This window comes from Cibotium barometz, chromosome 48 (genome assembly GCF_041138505.1).
Source record: "Cibotium barometz isolate CiBa-2024 chromosome 48, ASM4113850v1, whole genome shotgun sequence".
NCBI classification, from domain to species: domain Eukaryota; kingdom Viridiplantae; phylum Streptophyta; class Polypodiopsida; order Cyatheales; family Cibotiaceae; genus Cibotium; species Cibotium barometz.
In genome coordinates, this window is record NC_141093.1 from 7,276,472 (window position 1) to 7,300,065 (window position 23,594).

At 44.5% G+C, this 23,594-nt stretch overlaps 2 protein-coding genes across 2 annotated transcripts in view; both read left to right on the plus strand.

Moving 5' to 3' along the window:
- The window catches only part of EMB25 (DEAD/DEAH box helicase), a 110,080-nt gene that overhangs the window by 70,202 nt on the left and 16,284 nt on the right, over window positions 1-23,594 (plus strand). The gene's annotated exons all lie outside the window — the stretch shown is intronic.
- LOC147610769 (uncharacterized) lies at window positions 14,127-17,225 on the plus strand. The gene is made up of 4 exons (XM_086785249.1): window positions 14,127-15,743; window positions 15,874-16,219; window positions 16,375-16,536; window positions 16,661-17,225. The coding sequence occupies exons 1-4, from the start codon at window positions 14,269-14,271 to the stop codon at window positions 17,081-17,083; spliced, it is 2,406 nt and encodes an 801-aa protein (XP_086641375.1). The 5' UTR covers window positions 14,127-14,268; the 3' UTR covers window positions 17,084-17,225.

Genomic DNA, 23,594 nt, shown 5'->3' on the forward strand with positions numbered 1-23,594 from the left:
TAGCTTGGACAACCCGGCACCGAACGGGTGTTGGCCGAGCGGGATGAATCCCTTATCATATTTAAACATAAAATACCTTATTGAAATCTGAAATTTACTTACTTGTAGATGGTTGATAGAAAACCAATACTTGTGGTGTTTGTGTAGAAGATGTAGCCACCCTTGTTGAAGAAATTGTTGCCTCGTGGTGGTGAACCACCAAGACAAGAATCACCGCAAAAGACCACAGCCACCTGCTGTGAGAGAAGGAGCATAGCTTACTGGTGGTGGACAATGTCCTGGAAGCAAGACACCACTTGTTGGTGAAGCACACGGAGCCTGCTGGTGTTGGACACGCAGCCGGCTAGCCTTGGTAGGCTGCGTAGGAGGATGGGGAAAGGATTGGCGCCTGCAGGAGATGAATAGCAGCGATCGCCTGGTTGCTTCAGGTGTGGGGGCAGCCGCCTGTAGATAGTAGGCAGCCACCAATAGCGATTACAGAAGTGCAGCCTGAGGTGCAGCAGTGCTGTAGGAGAAGAGTCGTCAGTACAAGTAATCACAGCCGCCTGCTGTAGCACCAGCTTGTAAGAGGGAAAGCGACTGGTTGCAGTAGTGTACACAGCCGTCTGGATGAGGAGGTAGCGCAGCAGTCTGGAGGTGACAGCCGCGTGCAGAAGATGCAGTCACCTATATAGGAGATGAAGCAGCCGCCTGTGGAGAGTAGAGGCAGTCGCTTGTATGGGTGGTGGAGCAGCCGAAAGGACAGCCAGCGAAGGTGATCGCCGGGTGATGAATCAACGCCAGATAGAAACGATGGGGTGTCCACGCTTGAAGGAGAGAGTCCCTTGTTATAAAAATTAAGGTGAAGTTAACTTTGGTGATACCCACGTTTGCATGTGGGTGGGGGAGTTTGGGTAGGTGCCCATGCCCACCCCCACACTCACTTAAGTGGGGCTCCCCACCTTGGCCCTTAAGTGGGTGCCCAGTGCCCAAAGGGGGTGCCCACATTTAAGTGAATGTGAACACCTAACCTTATAAATTAAAAGGTTAGAATAAAATATTAAAAAAACTACATGTGCAACATACTTACCACCTGTTCACATGCACTAAAACTCGTCAGAATACAGAGCAGACTTCACGACTCACTGGCAGGCGTCCCCGCTCAGTAAGTAACACGTCAAGCAGGCAAACACACAAATACATGTCATGCGAAAACAGTTTCAAACATGCAAAATATGTGTGCATGTGCAAATAGTAACATGGACATATCTCCCGTTCATGGAGCAAGTACAAAATATCTGTCGGCACAAAACTGGCACGACATAAAAACATAAAAACCTGGTCTTCCTATGGAGTGACAGTCCCATAGGTAAGACACAGTTCCAGGCACGAGTCTCCCTATGGTGTGACAGTCTCATAGGCAAAACACGGCACGAATACTGGCTCTTCCATGGCGTGACAATCCCATGGATCGAACACAGTCCAGGTCATACACGGGTGGCACTGGTCTGGCTCCCGTCCATACGACACCATCCTGCTAACACACGGGTGGCACCAGTCTGGCTCCCGTCCATGTCAGCAAAATACTGGCCTCTTCACACGAGACACTGGCCTAGCCTCAAGTGAACGAGACGCAAAAACTAGGAATGGACCAAATGGTCGGCCAATTGGTGACATCCCCCCGGGCTTCTAAAGAGTTGACCTCAACTGAAAAGCCTCAAGATATGCCTGCAACAATTGCGGATAATCTGCAAAATAATCCTCATTTACCCATTTGGCATCAATAGGCAAATAATTTTTAAACTTCACAAGGTATCTCCTGGAAAGCTTTCCTGTAGGTAGCTTTCTCTCCTTGTGAAAAACAATCTGTTCTGGCTGGAGGATCTCCTCAAGCTTTTCAATCTCTGGCGGATCTTCTGTGACAGGCTCATCAGGATCTGGCCCCACATATTTCTGAAATAGACTCACATGAAAAGCATTGTGAATCTTCCAATGACTAGGTAAAGCAAGCCTGTAGGACACTTCATTGATTTTGTGAATCACCTTGAAGGGTCCATAATAGCGAGGAGAAAGCTTAGGATATGATCCTTCTCGTCCTGGCCTCTTCCGAAGCCTAGCCTTCTCAAATTTCAGCAATACCCAATCACCTTCTTTGACTTCCATGTCCCTTCTATGCTTGTCAGCAGCCATTTTATGCTTATCCTGAGATCTTGCAATGGCTGTCCGCACTTGACCAAAGGGAACATCCAAGTCACGAACATATTCATCAGCTGCAAAAATCTCATCCTTTGTTCGAAGGATAGGTGGCAAGACCACTCTGCCATAAATAATCTCAAACGGAGCCTTTCCTGTGGAAGCATGGATTGTATTGTTGTAGGCAAACTCAACAAGTGGAAGATACTTCTCTTTTGATCTGCCACATAACACTTCAATAAATCCAACACGGCTGAATTTGCAGCTTCACTTTGGCCTTCCATTTGGGGATGATAAGCTGATGAAAACTCAAGTTTAGTACCCATATTATCAAACAAAGCCCTCCAAAATAGGCTTGTAGTCCTGGGATCTCTATCCCCAACAATGGATTTAGGCATACCATGATGCTTGAAAATATTAGCAAGAAAAAGATTTACCATATGATCAGCTTTGATGGTTTTCTTGACAGGCAAGAAGTGAGCTTGCTTGCTAAACCTGTCCACAATAGTCCAAATAGCATCATTCCCATGCTGGGATCTAGGCAAATCCATAATAAAATCCATCGTGATACTTTCCCAAGGTTGCGAGGGAATAGGCAATGGCTGAAGCAAACCTGGAGGCTTTTGCCTATCAAATTTCACCTTTTGGCAAGTAATACATGCACGCACATAAGCCTCAATGTCTTTACGCATGGTTGGCCAAAAGAAATACCTCTGAATCATGCGAGTAGTAGGCATAATACCTCTATGACCAGCATAAGGTGGAGCGTGACATTCGTCCATAACTTTTGGACGCAAATCCTTCACCACACATAGGCAATTATCCTTCATAAGATAACCCTGGTTGATAACATAAGAGGCATGTGAATGACCAGCCATCAAATCAGTCCATATATGGCAAAAATCAGCATGCAAATGATACAAATCTCTCATAGCAGATAGATCTCCATGAGAGGCCACTGATACTGCAGCAACATAAGGCCTCCTAGATAGTGCATCGGCCAGCACATTTTTCTTTCCTGGAGTATGCACAATCTGAAAATGAAACATGGAAAGAAAGTTTGCCATTCTCATTTGCTTCTCTGAAAGCTTAGTTTGAGATAGAAAGTATCTCAAGCTTTGATGATCTGTCTTGACTACAAATTCAGCCCCAAGAAGGTAGTGTTTCCAAATCTTTAAGGCGTGAATTACAGCCAAGAGCTCTTTCTCATAGATATCCATATGAAGCTCAGCATCATGCAAACGACGGCTCTCGTATGCAACTGCATGCCCTTCTTGATTTAGGACAGCTCCTATGCAATCACCACAAGCATCACATTCAACCACGAATGACTTGTGCAAGTTAGGAACAATCAATACTGGACCACATATGATCGCATGCTTGAGCTGCAAGAAAGCATCCTGTTCCTTTGAAGTCCATTTGAAAGCAGTTTTCTTCTTCGTGAGATCATGTAGAGGAGTGGCAATCATAGCAAAATGCCTTATGAAACGCCTGTAGTACGAACATAATCCCAGAAAACTACGTACTTGATGTACGTTTTGCAATTCGGGCCAATTCCGAATGGTCTCTATCTTTGCAGGATCCATTGTAACTCCATCTTTGGATACAATCTGACCCAAATAATGAATCTCTGAAAGGAAAAACTCACTTTTCTTGGCATTGACGAAAAGTTTATGCTTCCGCAACTCTTCGAACACTGTGACCAAATGAGTTCTGTGTTCCTGCTCATTCTTGGAGAAAACCAAGATATCATCAAAGAAGACTCCTGTAAACTTGCGATGGGGTCGGAATATCCTATCCATCATACGATTAAAAGTAGCAGGAGCATTGGTGAGACCAAAAGGCATTACCAAGAATTCATATAATCCGAAGGCTGTCCTGAATGCAGTCTTATGGACATCTTGTGGCACCACGCGTATCTGGTGATAACCACTCTTCAAGTCAAGTCTGCTAAAGCAAGCCGAACCATCAAGCTTATCCAAGATATCATCAATACGTGGAATAGGAAATCTGTTCTTGATGGTAAGCTTGTTCAAAGCTCTATAGTCTACACACATACGGAATGATCCGTCCTCCTTTTGAACAAGAAGCATAGGAGAGCAGTAAGGTGAGGAACTGGGCTGAACCAAACCTTTCTCTAAAAGCTCGTTTACCTGCTTCATGATTTCTTCTTGTTGTGCGGCACTCACTCGGTATGCGGGTTTGTTAGGTGGAGAACTACCTGGCACAAGATCTATGCGGTGATCTTCGGGCCTTTGGGGAGGTAATTCACCTGGCAACGAGTCAGCAAAACAATCGTTAAATGCATTAAGAAAATTCAGCCTATCATTAGACATAGCATCCACATTTTGATGATTTGGCACAAGACTATCACGCACAAAAACCAAGTACGCTGAAAGACTCTTTTTCATTGCTTTATTAATTTGGATGTGTGATACAACTGGGATGGAATCCCCTTCTTTGCCAGCATCAATAAAATGCATGCGGCCTTTATGCATAAAAGAAATCATATTGGACTTGTAGTCTTTGCGGGGCTCAAGCCTATGGTGCCATGGCTTGCCCAACAATACATCACATCCATTCAGTGGAGCAACTAGAAAATGCTCATTATCAAGGTAGCCCTGGATATGGATGCGCAACTTCCCAATCAAAGGGGTAACCTGCACCTCTTTACCAATAAATGCAGCTTCGGCTTCAATCCGAGATCCCATGTTTTCAACCTCAATACCCAATGCAGTTGCCATTTGCATAGAGATGAAATTGTCAGTTGCACAGTCATCAAACATGAAGAGTGCGGGCTGATCCTTGATTTGCCCCCAAGCCTTGCAAACCATACGCTCTTTTGCATCATGACCTGTATTACCTTGCACATCAGGAACTGCATGTACATTAGCTTTGGTGTGCTCGTCCTCGTGCTTTGATTTGCGATCTGGGCATTGCCGAAACATGTGGTCTTTGCTACCACAAGAAAAGCATTTTCCATCCTTAGCATATTGCTCTCTTTGCTCCGGAGTTAATCCAAATTTGTTCTTCCTTGGGCCCTGTTCTTTAGATGTGTTATTTTCAGCTTTACCACCCTTGTAAGACTCCCGGAAGTTCTTTTTAGGTGGCTGTCCACCCTTTTGCTGAATTGGGACAGCCTTGTCCTTCCCCTTGGAACCTCCTTGATCTTGCTTAATCTTGAGCACCAATTGCTCCGTAGCAAGAGCAGAAGCTGTAAGTTGTTGCAACGTATGTTTCGGGTGCAATTCAATACCCGATCTATATGCTGGTTGCAGTCCAGAACGAAACTTCCTCTTTCTTTCATCTTCAGTGATTTGCATGAAGGGAGTCACTTCCAGCAACACTTTCCAGAATTTGTTAACATATTGTTGCACACTCTCATTATCTTTTTGTTCCAGCCTGCCCCACTTTTGAGTGAGAGTTTGCTCTGCATTGGGTGGCAAGAACTGAGCATAAAATCTATCTTTGAATTCCTTCCAAGTAGAAATGGGATCCTTGGTGATCTTTTCAGTGATCCACCAATGGGCATCAATCCCTTTTAAAAACATGCTAGCATGGCGCACCTTTGACTTTTCTGTGAAATCCTCATCGCTAAAAGCAATGTCGAACTGTGCCACAAATGCTAACACCTTAGAAGCATCATGTTCACCATGAAAAACATCAAATTTGACAGATTTATCACCTGCTTTGAATTCCTTGAGCTTCCTGGCATGAGGCTCATGGTCTTCTCTTTTTCTTTTCCCCTTATCCAACGGGGTAGCCCTGTTTGCATGGGCTCCATGGGCCGTCATAGAAGCTTCATGGGGCACGGTGGCATGTGCTCCACGAACTCGAAACTCAGATGCATGTGACTTACCTGCATATGGCATGGTCTCTCCATGAGACAACTCAGAAGGCAAAATTTTTCTGGAAGTAGACCTGTCACCATGAGATACATGTGTGGCATGCATGTGACTTTCATGCCCTCCATGAGTACTGGCATACTTATATCTGTTAGGCTTAGTGCCTTGGGGAGAAGATGCATGTCGAGAGGTGACAGTCACCTCTTCCTTTTGCATAAAAGATTTCAGCCTCTGGGATGCGGGATCTCCATGCTTCAAACGAGGTGGATTTCTGAATTTCAGCTCTCCGTCATCCCCCTCTTTGATATCACCTTTGCGAAGGAGATAGGCAAGTGCCAACTCCCTTGGTTTCTTGCCCACTTCACGAGCCATTGATTCAAAAGTTACATCAAGCATAGCATCAGCCTTCCTGGCTTCAATAGCACTTTGCAGATGGGGATCTTCATGCAAAAACTTTAACTCTTGCTCTTGAGCCTGCAAAAGTTTTCTCATATGTTCCATTTCAGCCCTCATAGCATCAGGCTCTTGTTCAAGCATAACTGTCTTTCCTGGAGACAGTTGACCCTTGGATTCACTATCAATAATCCTTTCAAGGGGCTTGTTTCTACCTCGCAGGGCATCAGACCCACGAGAGGCACTAGATGGACCCCTCGAATTTGGCACTTCCAAAGGGTTGCCTTGGCTGTCCATTGTGTTCAAAGTTTGCTAAAAGCGGGATGTCCAGTACACAGGTTCGTTTCCCCACTAGGAAGAGGGAAACAACCGTGCTCTGATACCAATGAAACCGATCCCGTCAAGTGGGAAAGACTCCGTTGGACACCCACACGCTTAATAGCACAACTTTAAAACAACTTGAAATTTAAATGAAATGAAATGGAAAGATGGACACCAGCACTGGGGCCGGAACGGGCCGACCCCCCCCTCAATATATGATATATTTATTGGGAGTATTTAATAAATACAATGCTCCATGGGTTCCAAGAACCAGATAATGTCCATGTACATATGAAAACAGTACCAAACAAAAAGACTCGAATTTCGATGTAGAAGCTCGAAGCAGAACGACCACTAGTGTGGTCCAATCTCTACGGTCCTGTGCTTTCACTGGACTCCGCGGAGAGCGCCTCACTGGTGTTCCGAGACCACGCACAAACAGGCGCTCTCGTACTAACGCCTGGCTCTCCCGATCTCAGCACCTTTGGACCGAGGTTCGCCAATATAGCTTGGACAACCCGGCACCGAACGGGTGTTGGCCGAGCGGGATGAATCCCTTATCAGATTTAAACATAAAATACCTTATTGAAATTTGAAATTTACTTACTTGTAGATGGTTGATAGAAAACCAATACTTGTGGTGTTTGTGTAGAAGATGTAGCCACCCTTGTTGAAGAAATTGTTGCCTCGTGGTGGTGAACCACCAAGACAAGAATCACCGCAAAAGACCACAGCCACCTGCTGTGAGAGAAGGAGCACAGCTTACTGGTGGTGGACAATGTCCTGGAAGCAAGACACCACTTGTTGGTGAAGCACACGGAGCCTGCTGGTGTTGGACACACAGCCGGCTAGCCTTGGTAGGCTGCGTAGGAGGATGGGGAAAGGACTGGTGCCTGCAGGAGATGAATAGCAGCGATCGCCTGGTTGCTTCAGGTGTGGGGGCAGCCGCCTGTAGATAGTAGGCAGCCACCAATAGCGATTACAGAAGTGCAGCCTGAGGTGCAGCAGTGCTGTAGGAGAAGAGTCGTCAGTACAAGTAATCACAGCCGCCTGCTGTAGCACCAGCTTGTAAGAGGGAAAGCGACTGGTTGCAGTAGTGTACACAGCCGTCTGGATGAGGAGGTAGCGCAGCAGTCTGGAGGTGACAGCCGCGTGCAGAAGATGCAGTCACCTATATAGGAGATGAAGCAGCTGCCTGTGGAGAGTAGAGGCAGTCGCTTGTATGGGTGGTGGAGCAGCCGAAAGGACAGCCAGCGAAGGTGATCGCCGGGTGATGAATCAACGCCAGATAGAAACGATGGGGTGTCCACGCTTGAAGGAGAGAGTCCCTTGTTATAAAAATTAAGGTGAAGTTAACTTTGGTGATACCCACGTTTGCATGTGGGTGGGGGAGTTTGGGTAGGTGCCCATGCCCACCCCCACACTCACTTAAGTGGGGCTCCCCACCTTGGCCCTTAAGTGGGTGCCCAGTGCCCAAAGGGGGTGCCCACATTTAAGTGAATGTGAACACCTAACCTTATAAATTAAAAGGTTAGAATAAAATATTAAAAAAACTACATGTGCAACATACTTACCACCTGTTCACATGCACTAAAACTCGTCAGAATACAGAGCAGACTTCACGACTCACTGGCAGGCGTCCCCGCTCAGTAAGTAACACGTCAAGCAGGCAAACACACAAATACATGTCATGCGAAAACAGTTTCAAACATGCAAAATATGTGTGCATGTGCAAATAGTAACATGGACATATCTCCCGTTCATGGAACAAGTACAAAATATCTGTCGGCACAAAACTGGCACGACATAAAAACATAAAAACCTGGTCTTCCTATGGAGTGACAGTCCCATAGGTAAGACACAGTTCCAGGCACGAGTCTCCCTATGGTGTGACAGTCTCATAGGCAAAACACGGCACGAATACTGGCTCTTCCATGGCGTGACAATCCCATGGATCGAACACAGTCCAGGTCATACACGGGTGGCACTGGTCTGGCTCCCGTCCATACGACACCATCCTGCTAACACATGGGTGGCACCAGTCTGGCTCTCGTCCATGTCAGCAAAATACTGGCCTCTTCACACGAGACATTGGCCTAGCCTCAAGTGAACGAGACGCAAAAACTAGGAATGGACCAAATGGTCGGCCAATTGGTGACAAAGGCAATGGGTGAAATGCAAACTCATCAAAGATAACATCATGAGAGAATGATTTTGCCTATAGGTGGCACATAAAGTCAATACCCTTTGCTTTCATTGCGATAGCTTGTAAAGATATATTTAATGGCCTTCGCATCAAGTTTATATCTTTGTTGTGTTGGTACATGCACATAAGCCAGACAACCAAGGACTTGCATATGAGTAATCACTGGGATTCTGCCATTCCAAGCCTCATAAGTTGTCATAGATATCAAGGCTTTAATGGGACAACGGTTTAGCACATAGTTAGCCATAATCTACTTGGCAAATCCTTGCTCTTAAGTATACATCTCGCCATCTCCATAAGAGTACGATTACGTCTCTCAACAACACCATTTTGTTGAGGAGTATAAGGTGTAGTACATTGAGATATGCCACGAGACTGCATAAAAGCTGTGAACTCATTTGATAAATATTCCCCCCCATCTGCATGCAATGCAACAAGCTTATGGCCACAAGCATTTTCAGCCAAGAGTAAAAAAGTACAAAAGGATGCAAACACATTTGATTTGGCTTTTAAGCCATACACCCAAGTGAACCGAGTGTAGTTGTCAATGAAAGTGACAAAATATAGATGTCCCCCAAGAGATGGAGCCTGCATCGGGCCACAAACATCACTATGTACAAGCTGCAATGATTAAGTAGATCGCACAGTGCCATCTTTGGGAAAAGAATGTTGATGCATCTTCCCCAAGTAAACAACCCTCGTATACATGCTTAACAAGGAGCTGCAAAGGAGGCCACTCATGAACCATGTGGTTGCAACCACATAAGAGAGGGAAAATTAAGGTGACCTAATGGAGCATGCCACAACTGAGTATCACGTAGAACTGTAGGGGTAGAGACAGCCATAGCATCATGAGACTCTTGTATCTTGTCATACATATCCACCTTGTATAAACCATTGCACAATGTACCAGACATGACAATAGATGCTACATCTTGAGGGTCATGAACTGAGTAACAATGATCAGAAAACTGAACTTTAAATCTAATTTTAGCAAGAGCAGAGAGAGAGAGAGAGAGAGAGAGAGAGAGAGAGAGAGATGAGATTCTTATGAATTCCATGTACATACAATGTGTCATGTAAAGTGAAAATGTCACCATTGCATGCGATCAAATCTACATTCCCAATGCCTTTAATGGCATACAATTCATTATCAGCACACATCATTGTACCACGTTTAGGTGCATCTTGCAAAGTGGCAAACATCTTACATGAAGTGATGTGCTTTGTAGCATCGCTATCAAAGTACCAATCAACATCTGAAACTGACATACAACAAGAAGGCATAGACGGAGTACTACATTTGACAAGCAATGCGTAGCCATCATGGGTCAAGTTGACCTCTTCCTTAGTGTCAGCTGCTGTGGTAGTAGCCAAACCTTGCTTCTTTTTCTTTTCCTCACTCGCAATACGCTTTTTGCATTCTTCAATGACATGTCCAGGTTTTCTGCAATAGTTACATCGTTTCTTCTTGTCTCCACCATCTTTTGACGCAGGAGGATCTAAACGGGCAGTTGCCTTGCCCTTAGGCTTAGCACTAGAGATTGTGCCAGATTTTCCTTTGCCACGAAAAGAGGCTGCAAATATTTGACCTGTAGCAATCATGCTATTCCGGTTTGACCGGGATTGCTCTTTCTGTAACAAGAGAGCTACCAAATCATCAAATGTGTAGAAATCTGAATTTCTCTTTATCAAGAGCTGAAAAGTGGTAGCAAATCCTTATAGGATTCCGGCAAACCATTGAGAGCAGTAGAAACAAGTGAATTGTCAGGTATCACCTCATCAACATTGATTAATTGCTCTTGCAAATCCATGAGAAATACATCCATAGAATCACCCTAAGCCATATGCTCCGTGTCAAGCTTTTTCCGGAGATAAGCTACACGAGCTTCATTGTGGATCTGATACAAAGAGGCACATGCACCATTAGCAAAAGTACATGAACGATATGAAGAATGTTTTGCCGCCTACATGAGAGCAATCAATGCATGAGCCTGTGCATTTTTAGCATCCCATTTGAGTTGTTCCTATGTAGAAGGGACAGGTGCAGGCGATGCACTTCCAGTGGAATTAGAATCACTAGTCCCAATAGTGGATCCCCCTGACGTGTTAGCTACAGGTTCAGGACCAGCAAGTCGCAACTCAGCACCAGATACATATACCCATAAATTCTTTGCAACGGATACATGCTTCATCATATATGCCCACATGGGATAGTTGGTATTATCCAACTTATCCTCAACTCACAACATGCCAAACAAGTCACTGGTGTTTTGAGATGTTTTTCAAGAATATGTATTCACTGACTGAACACAAGTCTGACTCAAACAAAGACTGCAACCGAATCCGAGTGCCCCAAATTTTTACTCAATACGTACACATATGACAAACTGTCTCAACCAAGGAAGCTTGCAGCAAATTGAAGCAAATCACCGCAAAAAATTAGGCAAAATGAAAAAAGTACACAAATGTCGGCCAAAAACTTGTAAATCTGAGAGAAATTTCCAAAATTTCTCACATAGAGTTGCCAATCCTTATGAGACAGGCACAAATCTAAGCAAAATCTGCGATTTTGGGTGCGAATCTTGTAGATGATGCAAAAGCCCCAAATTTCAACAGACAAAATGTGCCCAATGTGTCAATTTTAGGTTAAAATCTGCCAAATCTCACAACGTTGCATACAATGCATAACCTGTATGGGCCAAAATTTTTGAAAATTTTCAAAAGTCCCAAATTTGGCAGTGGGAAAGTATACTTGCAGGATAAACATCAGCAGAAGGTACTGTCAATGGTGTAGATATGTATGGAACTGCTAGCTGCGTATGGCAGCACAGAAGTAGCATCACCTGCAAGGTAGCAAGGGCAGGTGGGTGGTGTAGGGCAGCTGGTGTAGGAGTGTACGAATGCGCAAAATTGTACGGATAGGGCGGCGTGGATATGTATAACAGGTAGGTTGACACAGATATAAAAGGACAACAGCTATAGGGCGTTGGTGAGGAGCATGCCGGCTCTGATAGCAATGTTGGTTATGGGAGAAATGTAAAGCTTTTATAGCTTTATTAACATGATTAAGACTTAATTAATGAACATAAGACAAATACTGCAAAAAAAGACTGAGTTGTTTGCATTGAGACAGAGGCCTTTCTTAAATAGAGACCGAAATGGGTACAAGTGAAGAGACACGTCCCTGGGAAGGGGTGTGGCTCTTGAATCAATGGTTACTGAGTTGTTTGCATTGAGACAGAGGCCTTTCTTAAATAGAGGCCGAAAGGGTACAAGTGAAGAGACACGTCCCTGGGAAGGGGTGTGGCTCTTGAATCAATGGTTATGTCCTTTGGACTTAGGGGTGTGTCTTTTAATGAATAGACATATCCTTTGATAGTGACTCATGTGTAAGGGTGTGACCGTTCACAAGTGTCCTTTCAATTAATAAGAGATTAAGGAGTAATTAAGGAGAGATTAAGAGAGTTAATCACAATTGTGACATTCCCTCCGACTTAAAATAAGACTCTGGCTAAGAAGAGATGGTTGCCGTTGAAAGAATTCCCGAAGAAGTTCTGGATATTCATGTAAGTCTTCATCACTTTGCCAAGTAGAGTCGGAATCATCAAGATCTCTCCATTTAACCAAAAATTCTGTAGTGATCTTATGTCGTGTTTCTTCTTTTTGTCTGACAGCAAGAATTGTCTCTGGAATTAAGAGTATGTGTTCATCTTCGATTTCTGGAACATAATCCAAAATATCTAAATCTGGAAAATCACCGTCCACAAACTTCTTGAGACAAGAAATATGGAAAGTTGGATGAATTCTACCCCAAGAAGTTGGTAACTCCAACTTATAACTGAGAGATGAGTTCTTCTTAATAATACGAAAGGGTCCATAATATCTTGGGCGAAGCTTTGGGAAGACTGATTTCACTGTCTTGTATCGATGAGGGGTAATATATAATAATACGAAGTCTCCTTCTTGAAATTCAATGCGACGATGACGCTTATTAGCTATGCGCTGATATTGCTCTTGGACGCTGACCATCTTATCCTTAATCTGTAATAAATTATCTTGCATTTCCTGAATGAGTTGGTCTGCTAAAGCCACTTTATGTTGAAGAACAAAGTTGGTAGGAATAAGGAGAGTATGGCCATAAGCTGCTTGAAAAGGTGTCATTCCAATAGCTGAATGAGAAGAATTATTATAAACAAATTCCACCAAAGGTAAATATTCTTCCCATGAAGCTAATCGAGACTGAACATAATGACGCAGCATTTCTTCCAGAATCTGATTAACTGGTTCCGTTTGTCCATCTGTCTGTGGATGATAAGCAGAGGTAAAGAGTAAATTTGTACCAAGAGACTTGAATATCGAAGTCCAAAAATGTCATGTATACTTTGGATCTCGATCAGAAACTATAGATTTTGGCAATCCATGAAGTTTGAAGATATACTGAATGAATAGTACTGCAATATTTGAAGCCTGGGCTACTTTCTTGCATGGAATGAAATGTGCCATTTTAGAAAATCTGTCAACCACCACAAGAATCTGTGTATTACCTTTAGAAGAACGTGGCAATGAAGTGATAAAATCCAAACTAATACTTTCTAAGCGTTCATTGGGAACTGGAAGTGGTTGAAGAAGACCAGCTGGAACTTGTCTGCTAGCTTTCATACATTGGCACGAGAGACATGTTATAACAAACTTAATAACATCTTACTTCATTTGAGGCCAATAGTATGTAGCTGTCAAAAGATGATATGTCTTGTTGATGCTTGGGTGTGCAGCATAAGTGACCTCGTGATGTTCTTTCACCAATACTCTTTGAACATGAGTATCGTGAGGTACACAAATACGATCTTGTGCTTTGTGACAATGCTCTTTATATTAATCCAGGCAAAAGTGAATTCTTCAAGACATCCTTGGATTACCTTCATGGTTGATATATACGTACGTACGGATCTGATCCGTACCGTACGGCCGTACTGTACGGATCCGTACACGTACGGATCGATCCGTACGTGTGGGTTTTTTAATGCTGAAAATCGCCGAGCGTGTTAAATGGGCGCCCGCCTGGCGGCTGCCTTTGGGTACATACTAGGCCTTTCAAGTTTAATTATTACACTCCAGAGAGCGTGCGTTACAGAGAGGCGATAGCAGGAAGATTTCGAAAAAGCCCAGGCGACCACAGCGTTGGAAATTTGCCGCCAGGCGTGCGTGTAGGTAAACTGAGCATCTTCCTCTCTCTCTCTTTCTCTCCCTCTTGAGTCTTGAGTCTTATCTCTTTCTCTTGCATATGTGCTGCGTACTTGGCAGGTGCAGACAAAAGTCTCAAGAGCCATCATGCCTAAGCCAACTAACCCGTATTGGCAAGAGCACACCAATGTGATCCGCATTGTCAACACGCCAGGGCAAGCTGGATCTGGCACGCGACGATGGCAATGCAAGTATTGCAACTTTCAGCTCACCAGTACCATTTCTCGCGTCGTTATGCACTTGACAGGCATTGGCACAACCAATAACTGTGCAGGGTGCAAGGCAGTACCAAAGGACATTAGGGATAAGTTGATTGCTGAGAATTTTCCAGCAATGGGTGCAGGGAAAAAGGTGAAAGGTAGTCAACAGACACAGGATGCTCTCCATGATGCACTCTTGGGAGACTTGGGTGGTTCTTCACAGGTTCAGGAGGAGCAGCCCACTGGTAGTAGGAAGAGGGCTCGTACCATGCATGAGCAGCAGGACTATGTGGAGGATGATGGAGAGATGCATGCACCAAGGCAGACTACCTTGCCTTCTCGAGTTGCCTCTCTTTCTTGGGTGAAGGAGCGCCAGAAAGTGGCTGAGATGGAGATTGCTCGCACTCTCATTGAGTGCAACATCTCCTTTCATGTCTTGAGGACTGAGCAGTGGCAGAGGATGGTCAGAGCCATAGCCCAGGTTGGACACACAGAGGATTGGTCGGGGTTGGAATACAATAAGATGAGGACCACTACGCTTGAGGAGCAGAAAGCATTGATAGATAAGGCATTGGTACCAGTGAAGGCAGGTTGGGGGCAGTTTGGGTGCACCATCATTTCAGATGGCTGGAGTGACATTCGTAGGCGACACATCATTAATATTCTTGTGTCGTCTTGCCTTGGCACGTACTTCTTGCGTGCTGTTGATGCAGGAAAGGCTGGAGAGCGGATTACAGGTCAGTTTATCTATGAGCACATCCGGCAGGCTATACTTGAGGTTGGCCCAGAGAATGTGGTGCAGGTTATTACTGACAACGCCTCCAATTGCAAGGCTATGGGTGAGATGATTGAGGCAGAGTTTAAGAACATTGTCTGGACTCCATGTGCAGCTCACTGTCTTGACTTGTTGATGGAGGACATTGGGAAGTTAACATGGGTGTTGCCTATTGTTTCCGATGCCACAAAAATGACTACTTTTTTTCGCAAAAAGCACAAGGCATTGGCTATCTTTAGGAGTCACAGTACACTTGACATGGTGCGGCCCTTGAAGACCAGATTTGCATATATGTATCTTGTGTTGCAGCGACTCTATGCAGTGAGGGATCCACTTCTACAGACAGTAGTGGACCCGAAGTGGAGAGAGATGCATCACGCACAGGAGGAGTCCACTAGATACATACAGCGGCGGGTGCTTGATGAGTCCTTTTGGTCGGAGGTGCAGGCTATGATAGTAGCATTGCAGCCAATTTATGTGTTGCTGCGTGTCACAGACATGGAGGGCTCCACCATGGGCCTAGTCTATCATCTCTTCTCAGAGATGAAGACACACATCAGAGGCTGCAGATCACTGGCGCTTGATCGGTATGTACTTGCTTCTGCAATGATTACTCTCGAGTCTATGAACTATTTAGTACAATACTATAATGTATAATAGTAAATACTATAATCAAAATTCAGCCTGTTAACTAATGTTGCGTCAATGCTTTTACAGTCGGGAAGAGATCTTGGCTATTGTAGACAAGAGATGGACATTTATGAGTCGGCCCATTCATGCGATGGCTGCATTGCTTCATCCTTTCTACAAGAAGCCAACTCTTTTTAATGACAGGAGTCTACTACAGGGCAAGGATGCGTACATTGGCTTGATTTGCGAGGAGGATGAGCAGTTGGACATTGATGCAGAGCTCGCAAGCTATGAAAATAATTTAGGGTCATCCTTTACTAGAGCTGTGGCGTTGAGGCCGGAGGCAACGAAGTTCTCTCTTACATGGTGGCAGAGTTATGGAAGACAAGGTCTTCCAAAGCTCACTCGTATCGCTTTACGTGTCCTCTCACAGGTAAAGTTTTCTATCTTTACATTTTTCATACATGTGTTTTGGACCTGGGACCATGGTTCATTGTCCAATCATCAATGTCTATTGTCTATGACCATGTCCAATGTCCATTGTAATTTGTCACCATTGACACGTCACAATGCACATGTGACATGTAGGATTGCTCTGCTGGTGGATGCGAGCGCAATTGGAGCGCTTATTCGCTAATTCACACGAAGATCCGTAATCGACTCAGCACTGCACAGCTAGAGAGATTGGTCTACTGCCGAGCAAATATGAAGCTTGTGCGAGATTACCACGCTTTGGGGACACCCAAGCAGGTTAGAAAGTTGAAACTTTGGGCTAGCGTTTATACATATTACAAGCGAATATTTGTAATTACTAATTACTACTTTCTACGCTGTTAATAATGTGAACACTGAATTGCATTTTGTTTTTTAACAGACAGATCCATCGAAATTGAAGTTGGTCTCGGAGGGGAGTGCAGAGGAGACTGAGCAGCAGCAGCAGCAGCTTGTGAGAAACGATCAGGAGGAGATTATTCGCATGCTGCACAGAGAGCTGGAGAGTGTGGATCGACGTGTGACGAGGTCACGTGCGCGAGTTCTCAGTCTCCCGTTAGTCGGGCGAGATGCAGGTCCAGAAGTTTCACGACGAGAGACCATTCGGCGAGGAAAGCTTCCTGTCCGTACTCCTCGGAGACGGGCAAATGAGGCTGTTCCTCTCATTCAGCCTACGGAGGATGATGATCCAGGACAGCAGAGTATGATGGCAGAGCCAGAGTATGATGAAGAGGGCAACGTCCTGACAGATGGGGACTTGCTCTCTTCAGGAGTGTCATCATCCTCATCCGATGAGGAGTTTTGAGATTCAAAGAGTAGAGTCTCGAGAGTCGAGTCGAGACTCTTTGTTATTGCTTAGTGTTTTTTACTTTTGAGTCTTGACTCTTGACATCAGACATTTATGATTTGTTATTTGTATGCTCTAGTATGAGCCTTTTAGGTTGACATCAGACATTTGCTATTTTGTCTTGACAGCCATTGTGTCAAGTATATGATGTGTGTTTTGAAATTAGTACATACTACATGCAAATTGGTTTATTTTGATTCTTGAATGTTTCAAACTTTTATGTACCTTAAATGTAGAAAGGTGTTGAATGTCCTATTGTTTGCCAATGGTACGTATTTTTACGTACATAAAAAATTTTACTGTACGGAACACCGTACAGTACGTACATATACACAACGTACAGTACGTACACATCAACCTTGATTACCTTGGACATGTTGTTTCAGCCAGACGGTATTTCCGTGGATCCAAAGAAAATACAAGTTATTGTCAATTGGCGAACTCCCACAAACATCCATGATGTTTGTTCTTTTTTGGGACTTGCCAACTTCTATCACACAAAGGTTTATCGATTTTCCGAAATAGCTGCTCCTCTCACAGAACTTCTAAAGTCTGCTCCTGCATTCAAGTGGACTGAAGCCGCAACACAAGCTTTTGAAAATCTAAAGACAGCTTTGACAACAATTCCTGTCATGGCAATTCCTGACCCTACTCTCCCCTTTGATGTTTACACGGATGCTTCTGATATTGCCACTGGTGCCGTCTTGATGCAACAAGGACGTGCTATTGCGTTTGACAGTCATAAGCACTCTGCAATTCAAGTAAGATACCCGATATATGACAAGGAATTTTTAGCTATTGTTCATGCCTATCGTGCATGGAAACATTATCTCCTTGGCGCGGATTCAGTGGTGAAAACAGATCATCATTCTTTAAAATATATCTTCACGCAGCCAGTTATGAATGCTAGGCAAGCGCGTTGGGTCGAATTCTTAACCAATTTTCATATGACAATTGAGTATGTTCCTAGTCTTACCAATGTCGTTGCGGATGCCCTCAGTCGTATGCCGCCAGCTTCTTCGATTTTGGCTGGAAAACAATCTTAAGATGTGCCTTGTGTTCTCTTATATTACGACTGAATACCAGGATGTCCTCAAGATAGATAATGACGAACTTGTCTAGAAAAGGACGAAAGATCATTCATCAGACTCATAAATGTTGCAGGGGCATTGGTTAACCCGAATGGCATGACCAGGTACTCGTAATGACCATATTTTGTGCGAAAAGCTGTATTATATTCATCACCTTCGTGAATGTGAATCTGATGATATCCAGACTTAAGATCAATTTTGGAGAAGACCTTTGCATAGAGCAATTGATCAAACAATTCATCAATGCGCGGAAGCGGATACTTATTCTTGATAGGCAACTTGATCGTTTTGGTGCATGACATAACTTTCAAATGATTCAAAGAAGTCCTTGCCAAATAAAAGGGCATAACATTCAAATGATTTAAGAAGGCAATGCCAAATAAAAAGTTGAAGTAGTGACCCTTGATTGACCATGCACTTGGGATGCATTAAGGGCACGATAGTCGATGCAAAGGCGCATGGACTTATCCTTCTTTTTCACCAAAAGTACTGGAGCTCCAAAAGGGCTTTTGCTTGGTCGAATATGTCCTTTCTCCAAAAGTTCAGTAAGTTGTCGCTGTATCTCCTGAGATTCCGTAAAAGAAACTGGATATGGAGCATGAGTAGGTGGAGCACTGCCAGGAAGGATATCAATAGCATGGTCGACTGGTCGCTGAGGTGGGAGAACCGCAAGAAGCTCCTGAGGAAAAAAATCCAAGTATGGAGCAAAGAAAGGTTGCCTGAGGTACATCACCTTTGTATCTATGTCCTCGGGAGGAGCGTTGGTTGAATAGACCATTAAAAGTGCTGAGGGACAACCACTCTTGCGGACCCACCGTTTCACTTGAAGAGGTGAAAGGGTTGGTGTAGAAGGTTGGTCTTTGATTCCTTCAAGTGTCACAAGCATATCATTTTGAGCAAATTGTATGGAATGGTTCCGGAAATTGATTAGGGGATCATATTGATACAACCATTCTTGACCAAGGATCATATCATAATGTGCCAAATTCATGACTTGGAAATCCAATTTGTCACGATGGTGCTGAATTCGAAAGGAGAGGTGTTTGGCAACGCTGTTACACAAGGATGTGGAACCATCGGCAAGCTCTACCTCATAAACAACAGCACTTGGAGAAGTCCGAATCTTCAATCTCTGAGTCAAGGTGGTTCCCACAAAGTTATGAGAATACCCACTGTCAATGAGCACCTGAATATGGTGACTGGAAATAGAACCTTGAAGAACCAAAACCTGAGTAGACCGTTGGGGCAACGGTGAAGAGGCAGCTTGTGCTGTGGCAGTAGCGGTGATCACTGAAGCATGTGCAATAGCATGGTGATTAACTACACGCTTTCCTTTGTTAGCAACTAGGGGTTTCTCCTCGGAAGTGGAGGGTTCAGCATTAGAATTCTATCGATGGGTTGGTCTTTTGGGACACTCAAACCAACGATGAGGTCCATTACAAATTGTGCACAATCCTGTCTTTTCTTGATCTCGTCTAGAAGGAATAGTGGAAGGACGAGGATTGCGAGATTGGTCATGTCCTTGGTCCCATCCACGATCCGAACTGCGTGGTTGGAAGGATTGAGAACGTTGGGACTGAAAAGAGGACGATCCTTCTGATCGGCGAGGGTGTTGAGAATTATTCCATTGGGGAATAGGCCGGGAGGTAGAAGTGCCAGAAGATTCTCTGCGACTATCTCGGTTCATATGAGATCCATTGGCTTTCTGAAAGGCATTAGCTCGACCGGAAGAGGCTGAATTTCGAGAATTAATGTCTGCAATGCGCACGGCGTATGGTATGGCATCAGCAAGATTGACAGGGTTATATTTTTGAACATTGGCACGCAGTGTGGGGTTAAGACCTTCAAGGAAGGCATGAAGTTTGTCAGCTAGGGACACAGAGTCAATCTCCAATCAAGTTGGTGAATTGGGAGATATAAGAGGCCAAGGAACCAGTTTGGTCCAAATGGTGTAAGCGAGTACGGGCTTGGAAATCCGCATTGGCAGGTATGAATTGCTTACGGAGGACCCGCTCGAATTTTTCCCACGTTGTAACTGATTTTCCGGTGTGCTGTCGTCGTAGCCACCACAATAAAGCAGTGTCTTTGAGGAGGGATACCACAAAAATCACCTTTTTGGAATCAGAAAGGGTCATGGTTTCAAAGTAAAACCGCAGTTTGTAGAGCCATTGGTCTAAGATGCGCTTATTGCGCAGACCACCATAAGAGTCCGGGGATTTAATATCCAATTTCTTTGTTTTACTGGCTTGTTAAAGACGATAAAGAGTTTTAAGGTCATCGCCTTCTACCTCGGAAGGAATGACGTCTACGTCTGCTGGTACTGTTGCGGAAACATCTGCTGCTGGTACGGAACTCGTGTAGGAGTGGCGATCCATGTGGAGCTGCTGGATTTGTGAAGCCAAGGATGCCGTAGACTCCTGGAGTTGCTGTTGGAACTGCTGCAAAGCGGGTTGCCATTCCGGAGGGGCTGGAATGTCAATAGGTTTTGCCGTGAGAGAAAATGTTGATGTAGAGGCTTCAGGGTGATGAGGCTCTGGGGGTTTTTGTTGTTGATGACGTCCCTGGGCTCTAGTAAGAACTATCGGCTAGAGGGTGCGGCATCTGGAAACCCCGAGTGGAGAGGCTACGTACTCGTGAAGCGGATATAGACCATCCAGTATAGTAAGGGCGATCCTTTGGGACTGGGCTCGCACGAGAGTCTGCTATTGGAGAAGAAGGCACAGGGGTAGGGGCAGCTACTGGTGTTAAGGGTGTATATTCTGGTGTAGAGGGACGCACCGTGAATGAAGATGGATAAATGATGGATAAACGTTCTCAGAATAGGTGCAATATTCGTGAAAAATGATGCTACACTTGGGGAGGATAGCGCCTAGATAAGGATGACGCCTGAGTATAAAACAGTAATGGTCCAGATCCTGTGCAGAAGTACGAACACGGATCACCCACACGTCGAATTCTCGGAGGTGAGAAGTCGGTGTGGCTACCTGAATGCGGTAACGAGTGGGCTGAAAAAAGGGGGGCACACTCACTGGAACACGGACTGAGACCGGTGGAGAAACACGGGTAGGAGAGGGCACTATGGACTGAGAGGGTGTATCCTGTAAATAGCTGAAATCATAGGTTTCCTCTGCCATAAGCCATCGGAGAAGAGGGTAATGTGTGTCCACATGATCTGAGAGGTGCCCTTGAACCTGTAAAAAGTGATATTGGCCCCGGAGGAGTGGAGAGCCCACAAAAGAATGAAATGGCGGGTTTCTGATATGTTAAACTCCACATTATGTGATATTTTTATGCCCAAGAAAATGGAAAAATCACACTTGAAGGAGGTTGCCATAATGAATGTTGCTGTTGTAGAAGAAGCACCAAGGAGATGGTAACCGGCAATCCAACAGAAATCAGCAAGCGGCTGGTCCAAACAATGGGAGGAGACAACAAGCAACAAACGATGAAGAGGGCTGAGGAGTATTGAAAACGTGGAAAGAGAGGCGGCTGCAGACTGGGGCACTGAAGGCGTGTTGGCGCCGATTTGAAGGAGCTCGTAAGGTTTGTGTTTTTAAAATGTTTTTTTTTTTGGGTTTGTTTGTATACGTGGCAATTAAAAGCCTTAGAGGCATAATCTTTGGGTGAGGTTATGGTGTGGGTTTACCTTGTTTTTTTAATTAAAAAAAAAAATCAGCAAAGCAATCGTGCGCTTCTCAACGGCAGCGGACTAGGAATTTTCACGAAGGGGTGCGACTACTCATGGGAGGGGTGCCTGTCCATGAAAGGGTGTCGCCTGAAGAGGTAAGCCTCTTGGATTGAAGGGTTGCTTCTTGTCTTGCCTTTATTCAAGAGTTTCATGCATATGGCTGGCCCAAAATTAATCAGCAAAAAATGGGAGTTTGGGACTGAATCTGATGGGACATTCTCTCCTGCTCTTCCATTCAACACTTGCTACACCCAATTTTAGGGTTTGGGCGGACTGATTTTAGGGTTAGGGTTAGGACTGATTTTAGGGTTAGGGTTAGGGTTTGGGCATGTCATAGGGCGGAAAAAGTTTGCTCTGATACCACTGTAAAGCTTTTATAGCTTTATTATTATGATTAAAACTTAATTAATGAACATAAGACAAATACTGCAAGAAAATACTGAGTTGTTTGCATTGAGACAAAGGCCTTTCTTAAATAGAGGCCGAAAGGGTACAAGTGAAGAGGCACATCCTTGGGAAGGGGTGTGGCTCTTGAATCAATGGTTATGTCCTTTGGACTTAGGGTGTGTCTTTTAATGAATAGACATGTCCTTTGATAGTGACCCATGTGTAAGGGTGTGACCCTTCATAGGTGTCCTTTCAGTTAATAAGGGATTAAGGAGTAATTAAGGAGAGATTAAGAGAGAGTCACAATAGTGACAGGAAGCTCTGCAAAAACACACACACACACACACACACACACACACACACACATACCACACACAGCTCGAACAGAGAAAACATGAGAGAGAGAGTGTGTTGGAAAGTTGAACAGAGAAAACCTGAGAGAGAGAGAGAGAAGGTACTGTCAGCGGCACAGATATGTACGGACATGGCACTGCTAGCTGTGCACGCACTGTACGGCAGGACAGTAGTAGCATCAGCTGCCCTGCAGCTGGTGTAGGACTGTACGAATGCACAGAACTGTAAGGATAGGGTGGCGCAGATATGTACAACAGGTAGGTTGGTGCAGATATGAAAGGACAGCAGCTATAGGGCGTTGGCGAGGGGTTGTAGGCAAGGAGCATGCTGGCTCTGATAGCAATGTTGGTTATGGGGGAAGCTCTGCAATAACACACACACACACACACACAGCTCGAACAGAGAAAACATGAGAGAGAGAGTGTGTTGGAAAGTTGTACTTGATAATAATAATAATGTAAAAGTACAAAGTACAATATATTCTAGGTCTAAAAGACCACCACACAATAAATGTGTTCATATGGGGAAAAAGCCCATGTTCAGCCACGGTAAAGAGTGCCCGTGACTAGACTAGTTCACACCAGAACTTCTATGAGGAGAAATAGCTAACAGAAGAATGGGAGTAATATTTGAAGGGAGGACTGACAGATGTGCTGAAAGATCAACATATGTCATGTCTTGATATAAATACTTGTCATATACAGAATCAAGGTCATGATGGAACTGGATGGGGGTAAAGGTGGTTATGGGTGGATCTGGAGTGGGTTTCAGGAAAGGTCCTGATATGGTGAAGGCTGTAAGTATGTGTAATTGGCTCCAAGGGGTGGTGGTGGGTTAGTGAAGTCCAATATACATCTTGTGAAAGTATGAGACCCATCGAATAATTCGAAATACTCAGACTGCCTCCATACGGGAAGCAGGTAAGCCTATGAGACGAAGGCCGCCACTG

Coding starts and splice junctions, on each gene's coding strand:
- LOC147610769 (XM_086785249.1), top strand. CDS start 14,269: ATGCCTAAGCCAACTAACCCGTATTGGCAAGAGCACACCAATGTGATC. Junction 15,744..15,873: donor AGATCACTGGCGCTTGATCG/GTATGTACTTGC, acceptor ATGCTTTTACAG/TCGGGAAGAGATCTTGGCTA. Junction 16,220..16,374: donor CTTTACGTGTCCTCTCACAG/GTAAAGTTTTCT, acceptor TGTGACATGTAG/GATTGCTCTGCTGGTGGATG.